The 26,761-nt window shown below is 41.5% G+C and overlaps 1 protein-coding gene across 1 annotated transcript in view; it reads right to left on the bottom strand.

Annotated features, from left to right (window-relative positions):
- dnah5 (dynein, axonemal, heavy chain 5) overlaps positions 1 to 26,761 on the bottom strand; it is a gene marked incomplete at both ends in the record, with an annotated part of 523,851 nt that overhangs the window by 292,397 nt on the left and 204,693 nt on the right. Inside the window, 9 exon segments of the mRNA XM_084308323.1 lie at positions 471 to 643; positions 5,441 to 5,641; positions 11,077 to 11,289; positions 11,831 to 11,987; positions 14,809 to 14,972; positions 16,014 to 16,167; positions 17,998 to 18,197; positions 22,091 to 22,183; positions 23,534 to 23,681. Of these exon segments, the coding sequence (XP_084164449.1) occupies positions 471 to 643; positions 5,441 to 5,641; positions 11,077 to 11,289; positions 11,831 to 11,987; positions 14,809 to 14,972; positions 16,014 to 16,167; positions 17,998 to 18,197; positions 22,091 to 22,183; positions 23,534 to 23,681 (1,503 nt within the window).

Below are 26,761 nucleotides of genomic sequence, written 5' to 3'. Positions count from 1 at the left end.
CTATTGTGTGATGTGTGTAAGTGAGGTGTGTGTCAAGGTTACTCCAAGGTATGTATTACTGGTGCCTGTTGTGTTTAACTGTAGTGTCTTTCTGCTGTCTTCATAACCACACTGTGTCTGTACTTCTTTATTAAATTTTTTTATCTCTCCCGTCTCCCAATTTTTTAACTCACCAGCCACTACTGACTGGGAGATGTTTTATAAATATAATATAATATAATAATTTGTGCTTCACCAAAAAATTTGGTCAGCAGCCGCCACTGCTCTCTACCTGTCTGTCAGTCAGTCTCTCTACCTGTCTGTATGTCTGTCTGTCTGTCTGTCTCTCTACCTTCAGTCTGTCTCTCTACCTGTCAGTCTCTCTACCTGTATGTCAGTCTGTCTCTCTACCTGTCTGTCTCTCTACCTGTATGTCAGTTTGTCTCTCTACCTGTCTGTCTCTCTACCTGTCTGTCAGTCTCTCTCTCTACCTGTCTGTGAGCGGGGTGATGACCAGGCGGTCGGTGCAGCCGAGGAACTCGTTCTGGTAGATGAATCCCACGTCCGTGATGTTGATCATCATCTTGTCTGAGTCCTCGTTGAAGTAGAAGCGGCACTGTTTCAACCACTCAAAGTCACTGGAGCTTTTCACATGCAGACGGCACTGAGAGAGAGAGAGAGAGAGAGAGAGAGAGAAGAGAGAGAGAGAGAGAGAGGAGAGAGAGAGAGAGAGAGAGAGAGAGAGAGAGAGAGAGAGAGAGAGAGGAGAGAGAGAGAGAGAGAGAGAGAGAGAGAGAGAGAGAGAGAGAGAGAGAGAGAGCGAGAAGGGGAGGGAGAGAGAGAGAGAGCAGGGGAGGGGGAGAGAGAGAGAGAGCAGGGGAGGGAGAGAGAGAGAGAGAGAGATAGAGAGAGAGAGGGGGGGAAAGAGAGAGATGGGTGAGAGAGAGCAGGGGGAGATAGAGAGGGGGATAGAGAGGGGGGAGAGAGAGAGAACAAGGGGGAGAGAGAGCAGGGGAGGGAGAGAGTTATGGCAGGGGAGGGAGAGAGAGGGGAGGGAGAGAGAGCAGGAGAGAGGGGAGGGAGAGAGAGAACAGGGTAGGGAGAGAGAGGGGGGGGGGCAGGAGAGGAGAGAGAGACAGATACAGAAAGAGAGACACAGAGAGATAGAACAGAGAGAGCAGGAGAGGGAGACAGAGGAGAGAGAGAGAGCAGGATAGGGAGAAAGAGAGAGAGAGGGGGCAGGGGAGGGAGAGAGAAACAGAGAGAGCAGTGGAGGAAGAGAAGAAAGAAGAGTTACTTATTTGTAAATATGTAAATACGTCAATATGTTACTTATATGAGACCAGGGGAGTCAATGTCTTGAATTGAAAATATCAGATTCCATATGATTCGTGCTGTTCACACTGTCATGAAATAATCAGATCTGAGTCACATATGAGCAAAGAAATCTGATTTGGGCCACTTTCGTCTGCAGTGAGAATGTAGCCTAAATCCACTAAATCTGGGTTCGGGGCTGAAAGTGTTGTCGCCTGCTTCCAAGTAGGAGTTAGTTAGTAGGGGTGGGAATCACCAGAGGCCTCATGGTACGATATTATCACGATACTTAAGTCACGATACGATAGTATTGCGATTCAAAATATCAACATGTTTTATCTAATCAAATAAAGTGTTCAGTCTGTTCATCTCACTTCAATCATTTGTATTGCAGCAAATGGGATTTTCTCAAGCAGACAGATGTCAACACTGTAATCTGTGTTGCATGTACCTGACAAACTGAACTGTTTGTATTACAGTCATATTCCAACTTAACTGAATGCACACGTGTGTGTGTGTGTGTGTATGTGTGTGTGTGTGTGTGTGTGTGTGTGTGTGTGTGTGTGTGTGTGTGGACTACTCTACTATTACAGGTATTGAAATGAACAATGCAACTTCCTTATACAAAAAAAAATAAAAATTATAATAATAATAATAATAATAATAATAATAATAATAATAATAATAATAATAATAATAATAATAATAATAATAATAATAATAATAATAATAATAATAATAATAATAATAATAATAAAATAGCAAAAAATAAATAAAAAATCATCCATACATTCCCGTTTTATACCGTGGGGAATATGAGTATAGTTTTAGAGTAATCCTGTCTAATCCCAGAAAACTACGCTATGCAGCAATACGTGCATTTCACTAAAAACGTGCCGTTTCTCACCTGTATACTGTTTTACTATATTATGTTTCATCATGAATGCATGTAAGGGTAGTTTTTTATGCTTTGATCGTCACCAACGGAATACGTAACACAGTACATTATACACATACTCTCCGATCGCAATGAAGGAATTATTGGATCAACGCAAGATTGATACCATATAGCCCTTACCTTGACTAGGATGTACCCCAAAAAGAATATTCCAATTATCTGATCGCCATTCCAAGTATTGATGTCGATCGTGTCCATAACATAATCCACCAAAGAACATGAATCGGGAGTGTTTGATTCTTTTTTTTTTTGATCCACTTTTTCTCCCATTTTTCCATATTTTCTCCCATCCCAATTTCGTATCATCCAATTCAACCCTCCCCTGTCACGAACGCTGTTTCTTGCCTCCCACAAGCCGGCTGCAATGTGGACTAAGTCATACATAGCACAAGTCCCCTCCGGTACTTGAGGTAACAGCAGTCGCATCTTTTCACCTGCGCAGCTCGATCTCTCAGTGGCGAGGAGTAACGCGTGGGAGGCTCACGCTGCCCCCGACACTTCCTGATTCTACTGCGCAGGCGCACCAACCGACTTGTAGGAGTCGCTTGTTCACAACGTTCGATCCCCACCCTTCAGTTTTCCCTCCCCGTAATACGGCCAATGTGTATTACTGCGGACGACCAGCCAAACTGAAAAACAATGTGGAGAGCTGGATTCGAACACGCGAATCCTAGCGTCTCCACACTGGTGGCGAGTGCCTTGCCCACTACACCACCTAGCCGCCCTTATGGGAGTGTTTGATTCTTATAAATCCATGGGTTATAAGCACTCGTCATGCCCAAATAGGAAAAGTCCGCCGGGACCTATTTCATCAACGCACACCCGAATACAGAGAGTTTCAAAGGATGTGCAATACAGGCCGCAACCCACCAGGCAGCGGTATTGGACTTTTGTGATCTCAGACCCATTCCCAATGATAACGTCAGGCTCCCTGGATGGATAATGAATGGAAATATCGAATAAAAGAAATAACGACCAAAACCCGAGAAATCTCGGGTCTGGTGCCCAACCGCGTGTAGCTTTATGCCAAGCAAGCAGTGCAAAAATTTACCGTAGTGGCGTGCAGTAATGCGCCTTTCATTTTCCGCCGCCCAGCGCCCAGGTCGCGCGGAAATAGGCTGTCTATTGCCATTCTCCTTGACAAACTCTAACCTTAACCAGCTCCTTAACAACGCCTAAACTTAACCGTTCTAACCTTAACCAACTCCGAAACAATGCCTAACCTTAACCTTAACCTTAACCATGCCTAACCTTAACCATAGAAATTATATTGCCATTCTCTTTGACAAACTCTAACCTTAACCAGCTCCTTAACAGCGCCTAAACTTAACCGTTCTAACCTTAACCAACTCCGAAACAATGCCTAACCTTAACCTTAACCTTAACCATGCCTAACCTTAACCGGCGAAAGAATACACGTTAAAAAAAAAATCACGTTAAAAAATATTTTCGATGGGATTCGAACTCACCAGCAAACGAGCCATAGGATCCACAGCCATGTGGCCTTGCCAATTGAGCTATTGCTAGATACTGAATAAGGGGCGGTGACTTATATATATTGAGCTCCGCTCGTGTCGAACCAAGGCGGGATCTCATGCGCATGCGCGGGCACCTCGCGCGAGCACGCCGGCGCACGCACGCACCTGAGCGAGCACGCCGCCGCCGGTGCACGCACGGTAGCATTTGTCTGAAAAGAAGGGCGCTTTACCGCACTGGCGTGCGGTGACGAATGCGGAAGCATTTTTGCACTGCTTGCTTGGCATTAAGGAAAACGCTGCCCAACCGCTGGCGAGTTAACCCGACTTAACTCGGGTTTGGCCTCCATTGAGTTAAAGTGGGAGTACTGATCCAGAGTCAGCCTCAGCCTGTTAGTTTAAATAAGGTCACAAGGACAGATGTTCCTGGTTACTGACAGGGCAATACAATATTTCTGTGGTGAATGTGATGTTTTAACCTACCAACATACCTATCATGATAATTAATAATTCATTATTATCATTAATAAGTTATAGTTAGATACATCTTATTGTTGTTGTTGCAGTACATCTTAAATGGATACAATTCAGACAATCTACCAGTATTTATCCAGCCATCTCTAATTTACCTCAAACCCGCCCTCCTTTCTTGATCCTCCAATCACAGCTGAAGTTGGAGACTTCACCATCAAACCATCAAATACACTCACAGCACACATCCACACAACTCACTGTAGCACCCACTTCACCCGCTTTAGACACTTTAACACACTTTATATTTATTGGTAAAAAGATTTGCACTACAACCTCATTGCACCTTACCCTAAGTTGTACCTCATCCCATTCTGCATTGTACTGTATATTGTATTGTAACTCAGTTACTAATATCTTTTTCTACTCTGTATTGTATATTGCATATGTATTAGGGATGTCCCGATCCGATCACGTGATTTTCAGAGGATCGGAAAAAAATATATAAAAAAAATCGGCAGTCATATATATATATTCTTTTATTCAACAAACATGACCATGCTCACGTCTTAAACTCATACTGAGGCCTTAGTTTTGGTTTTAAATTACATATAATATATCATCATTAATTAATTTATTGTCACACAGAGCAGAAGAATTTTCCACAACAAACACATTCCCTTTAATTTACACCATTGCACGACAGTGACGTATGCCGAATACTACACGCTCACAACAACGCCTCGCTCCCGAAACACGGTTATCCACTGACTTGAGCAGCTAGACAAATGTCAGAGGTTTGGAACTAAGCATTTAAAAATAGAAAGTCAAGCCAGTCCAACAGCCACTTGCATGGAGGACATTCCGCGTGGAGGAAAAACTCATGAAGCAGCAGGCTGGAGGCAGAGTTTTTAGACTAACTTTTCACCTGGATAACGTCAATTATTTGCTGTGACTGAGGATTATCACATGATCACATGATCGGGATCGGATCGGGAGCAAAAAAAGGTGATCGGGACATCCCTAATATGTATATTAAACACTTTTGTTTTGAACACTTTTGTTTACACTTGTTACAGACTTTTGACTTCTATTTTTACTTATCTATTTTAATTTGATCTAGCACACTCTCAGGAGCAGAACAGGAACAAGCATTTCATATAAAAGTATTCTGTATTTTTGTATGACAAAAAATAAAGAAACTTGAACTTGAGATATAGGCGCATTAATGTCCTCTCCTCACCAGGTCGTCGAAGATGTCCCTCTGGTGGACATGGATCGTGATCAGCGTCTCGTACTTGGTCCTCTCCACGGCCTCCAGGTCTCTGGTCGTCATGGCGATGAGCGTGTTGAGCAGGTCCAGGAACAGCCGGTCACTGCGGGCGTTGGTCAAGGCCTCCTCCGAGTCCCTGGTCCAGATCATCTGGACTCCCAGCAGGCCCACCTGGGGACACAAGGAGGACACATCATCAGGAAGACAATATTACACCAAAGTAGGGCTGAGCCCAAACGTTTGAATGTTCGGACCTTCGTTCGTTACGTTGGCATTCGAATTCTAAATCAATTGAATCTGTAATTGTTAATAAAAAAAATTATTTTAAATGTTTTTGTGTCTATTGATTCTGTTTAAACCAATGGGGTTTTTCTTCACAGTTGCAGATAAAGATTAGGCTACACTAATATTATAGTATTAAAAACTGATGAGTTATATTCATAAAAAAAAGATTTTTTTTTTATTGGCAGTGGCAGTGAAAGGGTTAACCCTTTGTTGTGTGGCAGTGAAATGGTTAACCTTATGTATTGTTGCAGTGAAAGGGTTAACCATTTGGTAGTGTGGCAGTGGAAGGGTTAATATGGTATGATATGGCATGGCATGGTATTGCATGCTATAATATGGTATGGTACATATATTAGGGTATGATATGGTATGGTATAGTATGGCATGATATAGTATGGTATAATATAGTATAGTATGGTATGGTATAGTATGGTATAGTATAGTATAGTAAAGTATATTATGGTATAGTATATCATGGTATAGTATGGTATAGTATGGTATGATATGGTATGGTATAATATAGTATGGTATAGTATGGTATAGTATAATATGGTATAGTATGGTATGGTATGGTATAGCATAGGATGGTATATTATAGTATGGTATGGTATAGTATGGTATAGTATGGTATGAGATGGTATATTATGGTATAGTATGGTATAGTATGGTATAGTATAATATGGTATAGTATGGTATGGTATGGTATAGCATGGGATGGTATATTATAGTATAGTATGGTATAGTATGGTATAGTATAATATGGTATAGTATGGTATGGTATAGTATAGTATGGTATGATATGGCATGGCATGGTATTGCATGCTATAATATGGTATGGTACATATATTAGGGTATGATATGGTATGGTATAGTATGGCATGATATAGTATGGTATAATATAGTATAGTATGGTATGGTATAGTATGGTATAGTATAGTATAGTAAAGTATATTATGGTATAGTATATCATGGTATAGTATGGTATAGTATGGTATGATATGGTATGGTATAATATAGTATGGTATAGTATGGTATAGTATAATATGGTATAGTATGGTATGGTATGGTATAGCATAGGATGGTATATTATAGTATGGTATGGTATAGTATGGTATAGTATGGTATGAGATGGTATATTATGGTATAGTATGGTATAGTATGGTATAGTATAATATGGTATAGTATGGTATGGTATGGTATAGCATGGGATGGTATATTATAGTATAGTATGGTATAGTATGGTATAGTATAATATGGTATAGTATGGTATGGTATAGTATAGTATGGTATGGTATGGTATGGTATAGTATAGTATGGTATAGTATGGTATGGTATAGTATAGTATGGTATAGTATGGTATGGTATAGTATAGTATGGTATAGTATGGTATGAGATGGTATATTATGGTATAGTATAGTATAGTGTGGTATAGTATGGGATGGTATGGGATGGTATGGTATAGTATAGTATAGTATAGTATAGTATAGTATAGTATAGTATAGTATAGTATAGTATAGTATAGTATAATAATAATAATAATAATAATAATAATAATAATAATAATAATAATAATAATAATAATAATAATAATAATAATAATAATAATAATAATAATAATAATAATAATAATAATAATAATAATAATAATGCAGGACCTGTTCGGAGGTCTTTAATTGGCATGCAATTATCCTCAACACACACACACACACTGGAACACACACGCATGCATTGTCTTTGTAGGATCGCCGATGCGATTCGTCTCTGCGATTAACCCATCCCGTCGTCCTTCCCCCCAAGGGCAGCCGGGAGCAGACAGGCGTCGGCGAGGGCCGCGCCCGGGGACCAATCCAAGTGCTCCTGCCCGTCTTCGTCAAGGACGCCACAGCGGTAGCGATCTGTTGTTGTGCATGTTTTTCCATTGGGTTTATCTTATTGGAGGGGAAACCCTTGCGAGCACGGGGAGAACATGCAAACTCCACACAGAAAGGCCTGGGAGATACCCCACCTGGGTACCTGGCATCATGGAAACCTGGTCCCCAAGCGGGAATCGAACCCTGGACCTTCTTGCTGTAAGGCGACAGTGTTAACCACTACACCACCGTGCCGTATAGTATGGTATGGTATAGTATAGTGTGGTATAGTATGGGATGGTATGATATAGTATGGTATGGTATAGTATAATATGGTATACTATAGTATTCTTAATCAATCGAATCTGTAATTGTTAATAAAAAAAATATTTAAAATGTGTCTATTCATTCTGTTTAAACCAATGGGGTTTTTCTTCACAGTTGCAGATAAAGATTAGGCTACACTAATATTATAGTATTAAAACTGATGAGTTATATTCATTAAAGAAAAAAAGAAAAAAGAAAGACAAATTTAATCAGATGAATCATTTATTCAAATTGAGGATTTAGTTTGAGGATATTTTTGTAACTATTTAAAAATGTGTTTTTGAATATAAAAAATAAAATAAAAAACGAAGGTTCAACGTCCATTCGAAAAACCCTGACGAAGTTTAAATCCCAAAAACAGGCTTCGGGGACAGCCTTAGTATAGTGTGGTATAGTATAGTATAGTATAGTATGGTATAGTATGGTATAGTATAGTATAGTATAGTATAGTATAGTATAGTATAGTATGGTATAGTATATTATGGTATAGTATGGTATGAGATGGTATATTATGGTATGGTATAGTATGGGATGGTATGGGATGGTATGGTATAGTATAGTATTCTAAATCTATCGAATCTGTAATTGTTAATAAAAAAAAATATTTAAAATGTTTTTGTGTCTATTCATTCTGTTTAAACCAATGGGGTTTTTCTTCACAGTTGCAGATAAAGATTCACTTTATTCAAATTGAGGATTTAGTTTGAGGATATTTTTGTAACTTAAAAAAAAAATTGAATATTTTAAAAGAAAATTTAAAACGAAGGTGCGAACGTCCATTCAAAAAACCCTGACGTAGTTTGAATCCCAAAAACAGGCTTCGGGGACAGCCTTACACCACAGACACTGCATTAGTGTGGTATAGTATAGTATGGTATGGTATAGTATGGTATAGTATAGTGTGGTATAGTATAGTATGGTATAGTATAGTGTGGTATAGTATAGTATGGTATAGTATAGTATGGTATAGAATGGGATGGTATAGTATAGTATAGTATGGTATAGTATAGTATGGTATAGTATAGTATAGTATGGTATAGTATAGTATGGTATAGCATAGTATAGTATGGTATGGTATAGTATAGTATAGTATGGTATAGTATAGTATGGTATAGTATAGTATAGTATAGTATGGTATAGTATAGTATAGTATAGTATAGTATGGTATAGTATAGTATAGTATAGTATGGTATGGTATAGTATGGTATAGTATAGTATGGTATGGTATAGTATAGTATGGTATGGTATAGTATGGTATGGTATGGTATAGTATGGTATAGTATAGTATGGTATGGTATAGTATAGTATGGTATAGTATAGTATAGTATGGTATGGTATAGTATGGTATAGTATAGTATGGTATGGTATAGTATAGTATAGTATGGTATAGTATAGTATGGTATGGTATAGTATAGTATAGTATGGTATAGTATAGTATGGTATGGTATAGTATAGTATGGTATGGTACAGGGTTTCCGTTAGAATTTTTTTTTGCAGGTCTGAGTGTCCGGTAGATTGAAATCTACCGGACACTCAGACCTGCAAAAAAAAATGGGATAAATTCCGGTCAGAGTTTATTGAGCTTAAAAACAATTGATAGGCCTATATAAGAATGACATCATCAAGGCATTTATAATATTTTAACTTAAAACTAGGCTACTTTTGCGTATATACAGTCATTAATATATTCCAAATAAAATAAGTCCCTCGAGACTTCGTGCTGCTGCCGACTTGAGGTGTCGGTGGGCAGTCTGCCCGACCTTAATAAACAGCAGTCTGTTATAATCACATTTTTATGAGCTAACGAATTCCGTTATATTGGACATTTGTATTAATTATATCAAGCGAAGAACTGAGAAATTTGGCAGAGAGAGACGGCAACATTATCGTGGGTTTGCGTGATGTATATCTCCACCTCCCAACGACTTGGTGCTGGTCATAATGTCCTGTGAAAATAATTCCCTCTAAACACAATTTGATTATTTGAATTGTATTACAATCATTTGTTTCATCGTTGCTTCACCAAGCAGCCGGTCTAATAATGACATCCTGTTGTCAGCGCGAGCTGGCTGCTGATATATTTACGTGAAGCATGGAGCAGCAGTGTTTTTAGGTCCGGTCTGGAAACCGCTCAGCAGCGCCCCCACCCAACAGCTGAATTGCCAATGGCTGAATTGGAGTACTGCACCCTGCCGGCCGGCAGATGGATGCTTCTCGCAAATATATCAGCAGCCAGCTCGCGCTGACAACAGGATGTCATTATTAGACTGGCTGCTTGGTGAAGCAACGATGAAACAAATGTAATGATTGTTTGTTTCGTTCATCGCATAGGCTATTTAATTTTAGCCTATTTTAATACAATTCAAATAATCTAATTGTGTTTAGAGGGAATTATTTTCACCGGACATTATGACCGGAGAGATTAAATATGTCGGACTTCAACAGATTTTGCCGGTCAAATACCGGTAATTACCGGCTAACGGAAACGCTGGTATGGTATCAGGGCTTGACGTTGACACCTGCCCACCTGCCCACGGCTAGTGAAAATGCTGAGTGCCTAGTGACTTTGGAAAACCACTAGCCACAGTGGCTAGTGAGCCAAAAAGTTAACGTCAAGCCCTGCATAGGTGTGTCAATGATAATGTTCACGGCGTTTGGAGCAATAATATAATTGCTAGGTTCAACACAGCCAAGGCATAGGTGTGTCAATGATAATGTTCACGGCGTTTGGAGCAACAATGTAATTGCTAGGTTCAACACAACTCTTCCACATCTACACCCTCCATCTTGTCCCAGTCAGCCGTTGCCCCAACTGGAGCTCCTTTTGCGGCTGAGTCACTGGTCGCAGGCAGTAGTAAACAATGGAGTCAACAGTCAGAAGCACAGTTGTACAGTTGGCGTGTAGCAGTATGATTACAATGATACTGTCCCCAGCAGGGGTTAGTGAAGAAGAAATTACCTATATTTATTACTTTTTGGGTGGGGGCGCGAGTGCGGGGATTTTTGGCTAGTGAAAATGCTGAGTGACTTTGGAAAACCACTAGCCACAGTGGCTAGTGAGCCAAAAAGTTTACGTCAAGCCCTGTATGGTATGGTATAGTATAGTATAGTATAGTATGGTATGACTGATTGTAGTTCATCAACCTGCGCGGGGAAGGAGTCGAGGAACTCGATGAGCTGGAAGCCGGAGTCCTGGATGGCGAGGGCGGCCTGGCGGATCACCAGGTGCAGGGACCTCTGGGACTCGTTCAGCAGGGCGTTGAGCCACACCTCCACGTTGCCCTCGGCCGTTACCGGACGCTCCAGCTCCACTGTCTCCCCCTCCCTGGAGGAGATGGCCAGGATGCGGTCGTACATCTGGGGAGGAGAAGATAAGATATTCCTTTATTGATCACAATATGAAGGCAACATCAACATTTATATTTTCACATTGGCTGCTAAAGAAACACCCAGAACAATATCCTAATAAATGTCTGTCACACACTGAGGGAACTGTGTATTTGCACCCATTTTCACACAGAGGTTCGAAACATCTAACTATATATTTCCATTATAACTTTCCATGTTGGAAAAAAACAATAATTCCCATGTAAACTATGGAGTTATTCAACAAAACACAAGGTTTTTTCACTGTCAAATTGTGTATGCTCACACAAAGGTAATATATGATGGTGACTTTACACTGCCCCAGAAATAAAGGGTAGGTTCCCCTGAATCATAAAAGGTACAACACTTGATACTGACTCAAGGAATAAGCTCAGAATTGGCAAAAATATAACACTAGGATCCAGGCAAACCTTTGTCTATGTAGACGTTAATGACCCTCCATACCTCAAATGAGAGGGGAAAAGACACAATTCATAATGAAAAGGAAAAAAAAACAGGGCAAACAACGCACCTTGTCGTGGAAACGGACGCATTTGATGTTGTCGAAGACGTTGAGCAGGTGAGCCTGGATGGTGTGGGAGTCTGACGCCTGGCCCAGGATCTCCAGCAGGGCGGGGTCGGAGACGAAGAAGAAGCGTGGAAATAGCAGCCGCTTCTTCTCCAGGTAGCTGAGGAACATCACAAACACCTCTTCAATATAAACAAGCAGCCACTTCTTCTCCAGGTAGCTGAGGAACATCACAAACACCTCTTCAATATAAACAAGCAGCCACTTCTTCTCCAGGGAGCTGAGGAACATCACAAACACCTCTTCAATATAAACAAGCAGCCACTTCTTCTCCAGGTAGCTGAGGAACATCACAAACACCTCTTCAATATAAACAAGCAGCCGCTTCTTCTCCAGGTAGCTGAGGAACATCACAAACACCTCTTCAATATAAACAAGCAGCCACTTCTTCTCCAGGTAGCTGAGGAACATCACAAACACCTCTTCAATATAAACAAGCAGCCGCTTCTTCTCCAGGTAGCTGAGTAACATCACAAACACCTCTTCAATATAAACAAGCAGCCACTTCTTCTCCAGGTAGCTGAGGAACATCACAAACACCTCTTCAATATAAACAAGCAGCCGCTTCTTCTCCAGGTAGCTGAGGAACATCACAAACACCTCTTCAATATAAACAAGCAGCCACTTCTTCTCCAGGGCCCTGTTTCTTGTACCTGGTTCAACTAAGTCGATCAAGATGTCATTATCCAGCTTCAGTTAACCCGATGTTTGAAGCCGGGATTTTCCTGTTCCTCGAAGGTGGATTCAGTCTCGTTAACTCAAGCCAGACTTGCGACCCAGGCTAAATGCGCGCGGCCGCTTCAGTTGAAAAGCCAGCACGTATCGATAGCAGAGAATCTGATTCTCTAGCGGCATTGATTGATTAATTGATTTAGAACTTTATTAACATATTGCAGTACGGCTCAATCGCCTCGCCGACAAGTTAAATGCGTTATCTATAGGCTAATTTCAAGTCCCTCATTACCTCAATCAATTAGATTATATTTCTTTAAACTTGCCTGCTGGATTGAATAATCAAATGAGATCTTGCTAGCGAAAATAATTAGTAAAACTGTTATACAGAATAACGATACGGCTCCCTTACCCATTGATTGATGTATGGTCGATCTTTTACTTATCTTCTCTGTGGTCTAACGGGTTGTTCTTTTGACTTTCACGCAGACGACCGGGGTTCGAGACCCAGTCGTCTCCTTCTTTTTGCAATATAGGAATAATTCAATTTGGTGCACGTTGAGAGCTATATAAAGAATGACATCCTCAATGCATGTAGATTTATAATATTTTAACTTAAAACTATGCTACCTTTGCATATAATCATTAATATTATATTCCAAAAATGTATATTGGAAAGACGGGGTTTCGAACCCCGGTCACCGGGTTGCCAGGATTGAGCACTACCGCTGAGCCACTGTGCCAGATGGGATAAATTCATTGTTTATACATTAATGAACGAGAGACCCGTGTTTAGAATATTCTTTGTTTTGAATGAAGCTTTATCTCTTTATCCTCATTCATTAATGTGACGTCAACGGCTCATTCAATTTCTCAAATCCGTCAAACAGCGCATCTCATCAGACATCTTAATCCCAGTTACAATTAAAATAACCACATAATGTGTACATCGCACGAGCGAGCGCCACGGTATATATAACGTGCATTATTTAGGACAAAGTGAATTAAGTATCAGCATTTTGAGTCTATTTTACATTTCAAAAGCCCCCTCTGGAAGAATGGAGCACAAAAACGTAATTCAGAATGGTATAATGCAGATCGTAGACTGTGGGAATAATTTCAGGAAACGGGCTGTCACTTCTTTGCGGGGGCGTGGCGATGGTTCAGGCTAACTTGAACTTAAACTCTGCTTTCGACCAGGCTCAAACTTTTGGATCTGTTGTCATGGTGATTTGGAAAATCCAGGTACGGGGAACCGGAAAGTCCGGCTAACTCAGTTATCCAGTTAAAGTTATCCAGCTAACTCAGTTATCCAGGTACGAGGAACGGGGCCCAGGTAGCTGAGGAACATCACAAACACCTCTTCAATATAAACAAGCAGCCACTTCTTCTCCAGGTAGCTGAGGAACATCACAAACACAAATCAAATCAAATGTATTTGTAAGGCCCGACAACACACGTTAATGTCCCCATGGGCCGGACACGTCTTCTTTAAACAAGTCAAGAAGAAACATAACAATAAGTCAAGAACAAAACAAGAACACCATAAGGTCCAACAAATTTAAGATAAATACAAATAAATGAATGAGTGCAAACACTCCCAGACATACCCCACGCGAAGGTAAGGAAAAACTCACTAAAACCTAACAATAGGGAAAAAAGCACCACAGGCAGTGTGGAGGAGAGAAACCTTAGAAGGGCCATTCAAGGGGGGATCTCCCCTCTTAGACGTCGGTGATAGTAGTGTTGCAGACGGACAGTGGTAAGCATGCACTCTTCAATATAAACAAGCAGCCACTTCTTCTCCAGGTGCCGGTGAGAAACACTGGTGTGCTCACCAGGGTACCGTGCAGTCACCCTTCCTGTTTACCCTCTACACCTCAGACTTCCGCTACAACACAAGAACGTGCCACCTGCAGAAGTTCTCAGATGACTCATCCATCGTCAGCTACATTGTGGACGACTTTAAATAAATTGCGGCCGCAGGATTAATAGCGTTAACGTTAGTTCGGCCAGAGAAACAAATATACTAATTAAAATGGTTGGACCTGCGAGATTTGTACTTTGTAGGTCTGCATTTTAAATGTAAGGAGTAAAAAGTATGTTTTTTTTTCTCTCTGAAATGTAATTGAGTAAAAGTACAAGTATACAAACCTAATAATACTCGAGTAAAGTACAAATCCCCCAAAAACATTCCTTAAGTATTGTAACAAAGTACAATTACTCGAGTACTTTCCACCCCTGCTCACCCGGTGAGGGACTTCTGGCAGATCTCCAGCTGCTCCAGCAGGTGCGGCAGCAGCTGACCCATGGTCTCGTCTCCCACACAAGACTGCACCACGTTGGGCATCTCGTGGGCGCGCGTCATGATCTTCACCCATGACTTGTCGATGTTGGAGAAACGCTTCGCTTCCTGAAATGTGGCAGAAAAAGACACAAAAAGATGTGTCGATCAATCAAAAACTCTCTAACTCTGGGGTCTGGTGGAACGGCGCCAGTGGTCGCCTAATTCTATTCCATTCTACTTCTATTTTAAATGTTTGTTATTCCATTTTCTTTTATTCAACCTTTTCTTTCATTCTACCATAATTGTCTGTCCGTTAACGTCGCACCAAACAACCAAATCAAATTCCTTGTATGTGCAAACTACTTGGCAAGAAGACCTTTCTGATTCCGATTGTGATTCTGATTCCCCTCTTTTTCCTCTTCTTTGACATTGTATGCTGGGAAGGCTACATCGACTCAAGGGACACCAACAAACTGAACAAGCTGGTGAGGAAGGCTAGCTCCGTGGTGGGAGTCGAGGTGGTCAAACTAGAGGTGGTGGCAGAGGGAGGAGGATGAGAAGGAAGCTGGCCGCTATCCTGGTGAATCCCTCCCACCACCCCCTGGCTCTACTACGAGGAGCTAGCCACGGTCAGGGGCGGACCTTTCTACAGGCGATATAGGCGGTCGCCTAGAGCGCCCCCCAGAGGGGGGCGCAAAACAAAAAAAAAATTCTCTGTGCAGTTTTGGCCCCCCCCTCTATATCTGCAACCATTATTTTTACATTAAAAAATTCTAACATAAGGGAAAATGAGCCAAAAATCTAAAACGGTCGGTCGGTCTGAGCCTCAGCTTTAGGTGTTCACAGTCAGAACATGCTAGAGCGCTGTGCATTGATGGGTATCGGTCAAGTGTTTATAGAATTGAGAGTTGAGGAAAGAAAGACTAACGTTAGAGAACTATGAAGAGGCAAAAGCCATACAAAAAAAATTACAAAAAAAAAGAAATTACAAAAAGAAAAAAGAATTACAAAAAAATTGTGAATCTTGCCTAGGGCGCCAAATGTGCTAGGTCCGCCCCTGGCCACGGTAGAGGAGCACGTTCAGCCACAGACTCATACCCCCCCTGACACTCCGCTACCTGCCTATAGTCTCTAACCTAAAGTCTAATATGATTCAATCCAGTCTACCTTCGGCAGCTGCTTGGCGATGTCTCCCCCTACGAAGACGGCCTCCAGGTAGATCCACAGGTTCTGGACGGTCATCCAGTTCTCGATGATGTCAGTGGTGTTGGACAGATTCTGGACCCACTTCTGGATCTGGGCCTTGAACGGCGTGTTGTACCTGTTGGGAATGGGGACAGTCGTGAAACATCAGGACGGCATTATCCGAAATGGCTTGTATTAATCATTTCAGATTTCTTTATTGTCACTTATTTCAGTACTTTACAGCAAGACCAGTGAAATTATATTTATTGTGGTCCTCGACCATAGCAGCTTCTATCTTAATAATAAGATAGATCCTTAATAATAAAATAAGATACAAAATACAATAAATTTAGCATAGAATAAAATAAGATGACTGAAATAAAGATTCCTATATACAGTTCTAAAAGTGTGCAGTGCAGATAAAAAATACAATAAATTTAGCATAGAATAAAATAAGATGAGATGACTGAAATAAAGATTCCTATATACAGTTCTAAAAGTGTGCAGTGCAGATAAAAAATACAATACATTTAGCATAGAATAAAATAAGATGAGATGACTGAAATAAAGATTCCTATATACAGTTCTAAAAGTGTGTATCAGGATGTAGATATTATACTATATACATTTTAACAAAGATGTACAGTTCCAAAACAAAAGTATGTGTGTAATGAGTAATGTGCAAGTAATCTTAGTGCAGTGCACATTGAGATTGCGATAATAGCCTTTATTTATATAGCCCAAAGCAACATTAGTCTTAGTCAATGCTTTAAGGAACCAGTCATTAGCATGTAAGCTAATGACAACATCAAGGGTTTTAAAATGATTCTTGACCAAAGATCAGGTCCATCGGCTGTCACATCACAAGAGATATCATTTGAAAACTGGGAGACAAGAAGAAAAATCAACAACATTTTGCTTCTACGTGATGCCACAGCCCTTTCACATCCTTTTGAATCGCTCCCCAGTGAGCGAATCGGTTGTTGTCCAATAAGGGGGGGGGGGGGGGGGCAAAAACGTCTCCACGGAAAGGACTACGTACCTGTTGTAGGGCTGGGCGATTAATCGATTTTATAGATTAATTCGAATTAATGATTTAGAAAGATTTTCAAAAATGAAAATCGATTTTCAAAGAAAAAAATATTTTTCTTTTTCTTTTTTAGAGTCACCTTATATTTTACAAAAATATGTTTGGTGAAAGTTAGATTTGCACTTTATTATCCCAATAGGGAAATTCATTCTTGTTTGATGATCAAGAGGCACCTTTTATTTGTTTTAAGTGAAGTTATTGCACTATTAATCCCAATAGGGACATTCATCTTTGTTTGATCAAGAGTAACCTTTTATATATATATAATATATATTAGGGATGTCCGATATTATCGGCCTACCGATATTAACGGCCAATATTGGCATAAAAATGTGATATCGGAAAATATCGGTATCGGTTTTCAAAAAAAAAAAATATATATATATATATTTACATTTATTTAACCTTTATTTATCCAGGCAAGCAAGTAAGAACAAATTATTATTTTATTTATTGTCAAAGGATGCATAATGTTGTGTTAATTACACGACAAGAGATATGTAATGTTAATTACCTGAAATTATTCAGTTTTTTGGGGGAGGAAACCCTGCATATATCGGTATCGGTTGATATCGGTATCGGAAATGAAGAGTTGGACAATATCGGTATAGGTAAAAAAGCCAATATCGAGCATCCCTAATATATATAATTTTTTTTTTAAGTGAAGATTGGTGAAAGTTAGCTTTGCACTTCAATCCCAATAGGGAAATTCATCTTGGTTTGATAATTTTTGTGTCAAATAAAAACAACGCTTATTTGAATGATTTTCTTGGCGTTTCTAGTTTTTAAGAGAAAAGAATCGATTAAAATCGTAAATCGGATGTGGTGTGAAAAAATCTGAGACTTTATTTTTAGGCCATATAGCCCAGCCCTAACCTGTTGCTCATGAGAGAGCCCAGCATCATCAGACTGTCCTCCATGCTGGCGATGATCTCCGAGGTGCTGTCTCCTCTCAGCAGCAGCTCTCCGCGCGTCTTGAAGTTGGCGAACGTGAAGGTCTTGTTGTCCCACTCCGCGATCACCTGCTTCAGCTTCTGCTCGATATCGCGCTCCTTCACTGCACTGATGCAGATGTCCTGTGGGGCGGGCGAGAATGTCAGAGTGTGTGTGTGCGTCTCTCACCCTCTGAGACCTATAGGGAGGTGTAGTCTGACGTCACTTTGGACCGCCCGCGAGGTCCACCCGTATAGGGATTCATCATTGGGAAAATGGATTATCGGCTATTGTAACAATTCTGCCTCATGAACATAGGAAAGCTTAAAATTTTTTGGAAAACTTGGGTGTAGTGATTACGTCATTGATGTTTCCGGGCGGTCCACCTCGCAAAATTGCAACGTATTTCCCCATTGCCCATTTCTAAATCGTCTCGTTTAAAACGAATAAAGCATGAACATTTGCACGGTGTACCTTTCTGTTCGTATTCATCCACAATCTATAGCTCAACATGAAAATATTCGCAATTAATCGTAAAAAAAATAATCGCTGAATTTTATTTCAACCAAAAATGCTTAAACAATAAGGTTAGTGATAGAAGGGAACTCATTTTGTGGAAAAAATGGAAAGCTTTCCAATGTTCATGAGGCAGAATTGTTACAATGGCCGATTTATTTATTTATTTTCCCAATGATAAATCCGTATACGGGTGGACCTCGCGGGCGGTCCAAAGTGACGTCAGACTACACCTCCCTAGAGGCTTCGGAATAGGGACGAGGCTCAGCGAATAATCGCCTGATCCTTTGCGTCCCCTTCGTGGTGAGTTTGACAAGCTTCCATCTGGAAGTCTTTCATCCCACAGTATCTGGTATTCCTCTGTATTGTACTGGGCTGTAAGAAGCTGCATTATGCTGAGTTTATGCAATACCATGTTTGCTATTCTTTCCCCCTCAGAATGGACTGAACCCTGAGTCACTCAACACCCAGACTCAACTCCCTTCATCCAGACCACAAGTCACTCAACACCCAGACTCAACTCCCGTCCTCCAGACCACAAGTCACTCAACACCCAGACTCAACTCCATTCATCCAGACCACAAGTCACTCAACACCCAGACTCAACTCCCTTCATCCAGACCACGAGTCACTCAACACCCAGACTCAACTCCCTTCATCCAGACCACAAGTCACTCAACACCCAGACTCAACTCCCTTCATCCAGACCACAAGTCACTCAACACCCAGACTCAACTCCCTTCATCCAGACCACAAGTCACTCAACACCCAGACTCAACTCCCTTCATCCCCCCTGGGAATACACCGAGCCCCAATCACTGAGTTTAATAACACTAAAACCACAACAACAACTGGCTGGGTTATATGTACTTCGGAATAGGGACATGGTTCAGAAAATTATTGTCTGATCCTTTGCATCCCCTTCACGGTGAGTTTCCCTAGCCCCCCAAAACATATTTAAGAAGTCTTTCACCCCACATGCCATTGCTCTGGTGAATTATTTCATTTTAACCATGGTACTGGTTAGGGACCTGGAGCTCTGTTTGTGTTTGTGTTGTTTTTACTTTTTTCTATGTATTGGGCTGCTTTGGGCCAATGTATATACAAATACAGTTATTATTATAATGTATTTTGTGCCTGTGTGGTGTTTGTACTGTGTTGTCTTGTTGATTGCAACCATGGTGAAGCCAAAGACAAATGTCCACGACAGTGGACAAATAAAGACATCTATCTATCTATCTATCTATCTATCTATCTATCTATCTATCTATCTATCTATCCATTCGATGTACATCTCGATATACGATCAGTGGTGCAATGCATCTGGATACATTTTAAGCAGCCAACAGATGGATTCAGCCCCGTCTCGAATGCAATGCGATGTGGAGCGATGCAGTGCGACTCAGTACAATGCAATGCAATTCAACGTAGTTCCAATTCTACTACAGTTTCGCCACTGGTTGCAAGAAGGAATCGTAGACATAAATCTACACAGTTATGGGAGATGAAGAGAAAGATACACATTAAATTAAATAGATGTCTTCACGTCTATCCCTCCATCCCTCCATCCATCCATTACAACACGACACACACCGTAGGTGAGAGCAGTGAATGCCTGCAGGGTACAGTGATTCATACATGGCCTCCTATAAAGATGTCCCTTGGATTTAAGCAGCATGAAGATAAAACCTCCACCATAGTCCTATAAATGTGTCTGTGGTTGATGTAGAGGCTCGTGTAAAACTGTCTGCTTAGGTTTCATCACATTTATGTCTTACATTATAGTCTTAAAGTCTTGTTCTACAGTATATGGGACCAAAATGTGTCACTCTAATACAGTTCTATACATGGTTTCACTCGAATACAGTTCTATACATGGTTTCACTCGAATACAGTTCTATACATGGTGTAACTGAGGGGTACAATTCCCTGACTGTATTGAGAGTATGGTATTATTAAACCACTACTTAGTTATGTACTTTAATTACTGGCCATACAGTACACGGTATATCTGGTGAACACCCACACAAGAATACAACAATGACACCTAAAGTTCTATTTGGAGGGATTTATTATTATAGCAGCAACAATAGGTTACAAATTGAGAATTATGAATTGCGCTTATATGGCGAAGAACACTTAAGTAGGTCAAGAGCGTAAGTCCATGAGCATAATAAGATGGGTATAACTGACACCACCTGTAGCATAAGAATTACATAAGGCACAATCGTAGTCAGCTGGAGACACTAGGGGGGGTTCCCTCCGGTTGTAAGCCGGCAGGGTAGAAGAGTGTTCGGGAGCAAAGTCTGAATCAACGCGGAATAAAGAAGCTCCAGCTACGGGAGGCTGTACATTACTCCCTTGATCGGCAGACAAAAGCAACAGCTACAATCCAAGTATGCTCGACAGCATGGATGAAAGCCAGCCAGCCTCTTCCTGGAGACGGGCTCGAGTGATGCTCCTCACGGGTAGATCCCACACAGCAGTGGGGTAGACGGTTCTCTGCTCCAGCAGCCACAGTACCAAAGCAATATAATCCAGCCGGAAAAGGCTCTGCATTCGCCGGTGTAGATTCTCCTGTGCACTATACTTCACATTAACTAGGTCGAACTTGACGTTATTTCACTAAACTCTGACACTTTTACTATCCTATTCGCACATATTATAAGTGCTCTATTTAGACGCAAAGTTGCTCACTTCACTTAGTCGTTGACTCGTGGTGAAGGCTTCAACTTTGGGATAAGACTTAACGTTACTTTGAACGAATGATGAACTGAATGAACTGCTGCTGCTTTCCACCTGCACCGTATTTATACGTAAGGTGAATAATCTAGTGCCAACCTCAGTTCTGTCTCGTATTACTGCGCAAACCTGGACATGTTGAGACATGCCTTGGCGGTGGCTTTGAACTCGACATTGGGGGTATGGTCGCTGGCGCCTAGGGGGTCGCTGTCCAATAGGAGAACGAATATTATGGTCTGGCTTGTACCTAGGTAAAGGGATATTCCGTGTATATATGCAAAGAATATACAAGGGATATCAAACGATATACAAATATTATACAAGGGATATCAAGCAATAAATATATATATTCGGTTTAATCTGACCCTTTGTAACACATGGTTTCAACTTGACAACATAGACATTCTGAATGGACCCAAGTTTACTTCCTTCTGCAGTGTTTGCTAATATAAATCAATATAATATATTATAATATAATATATAATATAATTAAATATAATATACTATAATGTAATATAATATATAATTCAATATAATATATAATTCAATATAATTCAATATAATATACTGTAATGTAATGTAATATATAATATAATTCAATATAATATACTATAATGTAATGTAATATAATATAATATATAATATAATATAATTCAATATAATATAGCTGTATATTATAACTATAATATAGCTGTCAGGAAAGGTTCAAGCTGTGCAATCAACATAATTCCACTGAAACGGAGAAACGGGGACAAAAGGCCTGGCCACCTGTTCTTACCTCAATCTCCTCTTTACACTTGAGTAGTGGAGCCTCCATGATGTTTCGTAGTTTGAACGTGTCGGTTTCCACCTCGAAGACGTGTCCCGTCACCTGGAGAGATGAACGTACACTCTTTATCGATCCCAAAGGAACAGTTATAGAGTCAAACAGCTGCCAAAAAAATCAGGGCATCTGCTGGTTTCAGCAAGTTTTAAGACCTTTTTAATACTACTTAACTCAACTCCTGTCACCTCGGTGATCCCCTGCTTTCTTTATTTTAAAGTATCATGTATGTGACTCCTGTCACCTCAGTGATCCTCCTTTTAATTTATTTTAAAGTATATGTATGTGACTCCTGTCACCTCAGTGATCCTCCTTTTAATTTATTTTAAAGTATATGTATGTGACTACCGTCACATCAGTGATCCTCCTTTTTTTATCCACTTTTTCTCCCATTTTCTATTTTTCTCCCATCCCAATTTTCATATCGTCCAATTCAACCCTCCCCTGTCTTCGAACGTTGTTTCTTGCCTCCCACAAGCCGGCTGCAATGTGGACTAAGTCATACATAGCACGAGTCCCCTCCGATACTCGAGGTAACAGCCGTCGCATCTTTTCACCTGCGCGGCTCGATCTTCCAGCGTCGGGGGTCTGGGCTTTGGAGGGGCCCCGCCCCCGTCGCTTCTTGATTCTACTGCGCAGGCGCACCAACCGACCTGTAGGAGTCGCTGTCCACAACGCCCGATCGCCACCCTTCAGTTTCCCTCCCCGTAATACGGCCAATGGGTATTACTGTGGACGACCAGCTAAACTGAAAGCAATGTGGAGAGCGGGGCTCGAACAGGAGGCATCCTGTTTGAGCCTAGTCTCCAGCATTCGTTGCGAGCGCCTTGCCCACTGTGCCACGTAGCCGCCCCATCAGTGATCCTCCTTTTAATTATTTTATTTTTTTGTATCCACTTTTTCTCCTCCTGTTTTTCTCTGATTTTCTCCCATCCCAATTTAGTCGTTATGCCAATTCCCCCCTCCCCTTCCTGGCCGTTGCTCGCATGTGCCCCCCACTGGTCGGTCTAGGGAGTCCTGAAGTCTATCACATGCTTCCTCCGATACATAGGAGACAGCCAGCAACCTCTTTTCACCTGCCAGCGCGGACTCTCATTGGTGAAGTGTAACGCGTGGGAGGTCACACTACCTTCACCATATCCCTTCTTTGCTGTGCAGGCGCCCTGACCGACCTGTAGGAGTCGCTGTTTACAATGACCAGAATACCACCCCACCGGCTTCCCTCCCGCTGACACTGCCAATCGAGCCAGTACGACGGCCGGCCAAGCCGGAGGCAACGCTGACAGCCGGATTCGATACCGGTGTCTCTTGCGTTGGTGACGAGCGCTTAGACCGCTGCGCCACCCAGCTGCGCCCTTTTAATTTATTTTAAAGTATATGTATGTGACGACCAGTCACCTCAGTGATCCTCTTCCAGTGACGGGTCATCATGGCCTTGTTGGTCATCAGCTCCAGCAGGGGGCAGCACTCGCTGAACTCGTCGATAGTTTTCTTCAGGTCCAGGAAGGCCGGCCAATCCTTCAGGGCGCGCGGCAGCTTGCGGCACCTTGAAAGGGTTAAAGAGTTAAAGGCGGGGCTTTGAGCGTTCCTATTTGCAGCGCCCTCTCCCGGGTGGTGTGTACCGTATGTTTAGATTAGATGAGATAATCTTCACATCATCAGTAGAAGCAACAACACACATTTCTCTCTGTACTCAAGTTCAATTTAAGACTTTTAAGATCTTTTTAATACCATTGAGCAAAGTTTAATACCACTTTCATGACCATACTAGCAAAAGAAAAAACCACAAATGGCGACACTGAGCGTGTTCCATGCAAGCTCCCGCCAGACACACCAAGCTCCCAGTAGCACCACAAAAAAAATATATATAATAAAAATAAATAAATAAAAAAAAAACGTTAATACAAAAACATTTCATATATTTAATATAATTTATCTCCCGAGAACCAGGCTGCATCCCAAAAGATGTAATACCTGTGCAAATTAAATTGAAGACTTTTTAATACCTTTGAATGCCTTAAATTGAGAATTACCATCAGCAGAAACAACAACACACATCCTCTGTACTCTTCACACCATCAGCAAGTTTCAAGTTTCAAGTTTCTTTATTAGTTGTCATACAAAAATACAGAATACTTTTATATGAAATGCTTTTTTCCGTTAAGCTCCTGAGAGTGTGCTAGGTAAAAATAGATAAAGTATAAAATAGAAAGTCAAGGAGGCGGCTGGGTGGCGTAGCGGAGATTGCGCTCGTCACCAATGCAAGAGACGCCGGTATCGAATCCCAGTCTCAGCATTGCCTTCGGCTTGGACCGGCCGTCGTACTGGCTCATTTGGCAGAGTAAGCAGGTGGAAGTCAATGAGTGGGGATTGGACGTTGGGGACAGCGACCCCTACAGGTCGGTTGGGAGACGCCTGCACAGCAGAGACAGGAAGTGGCGAGGGTAGTGTGAGCCTCCCATGCGTTACACCTCGCCAATGAGAGTCCGCACTGGCAGACAAAAAGATGTGACAGGCTGCCTCCTCGTGTGATGGAAGGGAACATGTGATGCAAGGCTTCTATCCTCTCTACAACCGACCAGTGGGGGGCAAATGCGAGCAACGTTCAAGACAGGGGAGGGGAGTGGCGGCTGATTGGCGCAGTGGGCAAGGCGCTCGCCACTAACTCAGGAGACGCTGGGTTCGAGCCCAGCTCTCTGCGTTGCTACCGGCTGGCCGGTCGTTCATACTAACACAATTTGCAAGTGTTAGAGGGTGGGAAAGCCGGTGGGTGGGGATTGGACGTTGTGTACAGCGACTCCTACAGGTCGGTTTGGTGAAGCAGGAAGAAGCGGGGGCAGCGTGAGCCTCCCACGCGTTACTCCTCGCCACTGAGAGTTCGAGCTGCTGCGGTTCTGTCCTCACTACAACCGACCAGTGGGAGGCATAGTCTAGCAACGTTCAAGACAGGGGAGGGAAGAATTGGATAATATGAAAATTGGGATGGGAGAAAAATAGAAAATGGGGAGAAAAAGTGGATCAAAAAAAGACAGGGGAGGGGAGAATTGGATACACGAAATTGGGATGGGAGAAAAATAGAAAATAAGGAGAAAAAGTGGACCAAAAAAATAATAATAGAAAGTCAAGTACGTAAACAAAGTGTAAACAAAAAGTGTTCAATATACATATATACAATATACAATACAGAGAAAAAATGTGTAACCGAGTTACAATACAATACAGTATTGCAGAAATGGGATGAGGTACAACTTAGGGTAAGGTGCAATGAGGTATGAATTGAAAAATAGTGCAAATATCTTTACCAATAAATATAAAGAGTGTTAAATTGTCTAAAGTGGGCAAAGTGGGTGCTACAGTGAGTTGTTTATTTAAAGTGAGTGTGTACGTGTGGATGTGTGTGCTGTGAGTGTATTTGATGGTTTGTTACATAGTGTTATATGTCGTTGAGCATCCTGATGGCCTGGGGATAGAAGCTCCTTCTGACTCTCTCTGTGTACTGGCCATGATACTCCGGTATCGCTTGCCTGACCGCAGCACTTCAAAGAGGCAGTTGTTTGGGTGACTAGAGTCTTTGATTATTCTCTTAGCCTTACCCCTGCAACACTTGTTGTAAATGTCTTGGAGAGTGGGAAACCCACCTCCAATTGTGCATTCAGCTGAGCGGGCCACTCTCTGTAGTCTGCTACGGTCTTGTGCGGTGCTATTCCCAAACCAGGAGGTGATGTTACCAGTCAGGATGCTCTCTATTGTGCATGAGTAGAAGTTCTTAAGGATCTTCTGACTCACATTGAACTTCCTTTGGCGCCTAAGGAAGTAGAGGCGTTGCCGTGCCTTCTTGACTACACTGTCAATGTGTGTGGTCCATGTCAAGTCCTGGGATATGTGGACTCCGAGGTACTTAAAACTGTTCACTCTCTCGACCGGTGCCCCGTCGATGCTGAGGGGGCTGTAGTCCCTGACCCCCGACCTCCTAAAGTCCACAATCATCTCTTTTGTTTAGCTGACGTTCAGGGAGAGGCAGTTCTCCTGACACCACAGCGCCAGATCATCTACCTCTTCCAGGTAGACCCTCTCATCGTTTGCAGAGATCAGGCCCACCACTACTGTGTCTAGGGCTCTCCCCGACTAAGGATTTGGATAGTCGACTATGATTGGCCAAAATTTGCCGTTAGTCGACTATAAGTCGACAAAAAAAATATATATAATATTTATTTTAATTTTATTCTTGTCCTCTGCAAAAGCATGCAATTGGTCCACTGATGGATACATCTTGATATTTGTCTAGTCTAGTGTGTTCATTAGATGGGTGAAATCCTCTTTCAGTGCCTCTGTGCCTGTTTTCGTAGGCAGTTAGCCTCTGGTATGCATGCCATTAGCGTTAGCCATGCTTCTAGGCCTCTTTTCTTTTGGAAAGAATGATAAATATATATATATATATTTAAATCTTTTTTTTTTAAGAGGTTGGCAGTCGACTACTCCTAATCATTCAGTTGTGTGTGCGTGTGTGTGTGTGTTCAGATGCCTGGTTGGTTCTTAGGTTTCCTCCAGTTTGCTCTGAACTAGGTGCTCTGAACTAGGAAAAACTGGTCTTTCCTTTGATGCATTTGTTGCATTTTGTACTTTAGT

This window comes from Notolepis coatsorum, assembly GCF_963971535.1.
Source record: "Notolepis coatsorum genome assembly, chromosome: 2".
Taxonomy (NCBI): Eukaryota; Metazoa; Chordata; class Actinopteri; order Aulopiformes; family Paralepididae; genus Notolepis; species Notolepis coatsorum.
Note: the sequence above shows the minus strand (reverse complement) of the source record. Positions and strands in the feature narration are given on the sequence as shown.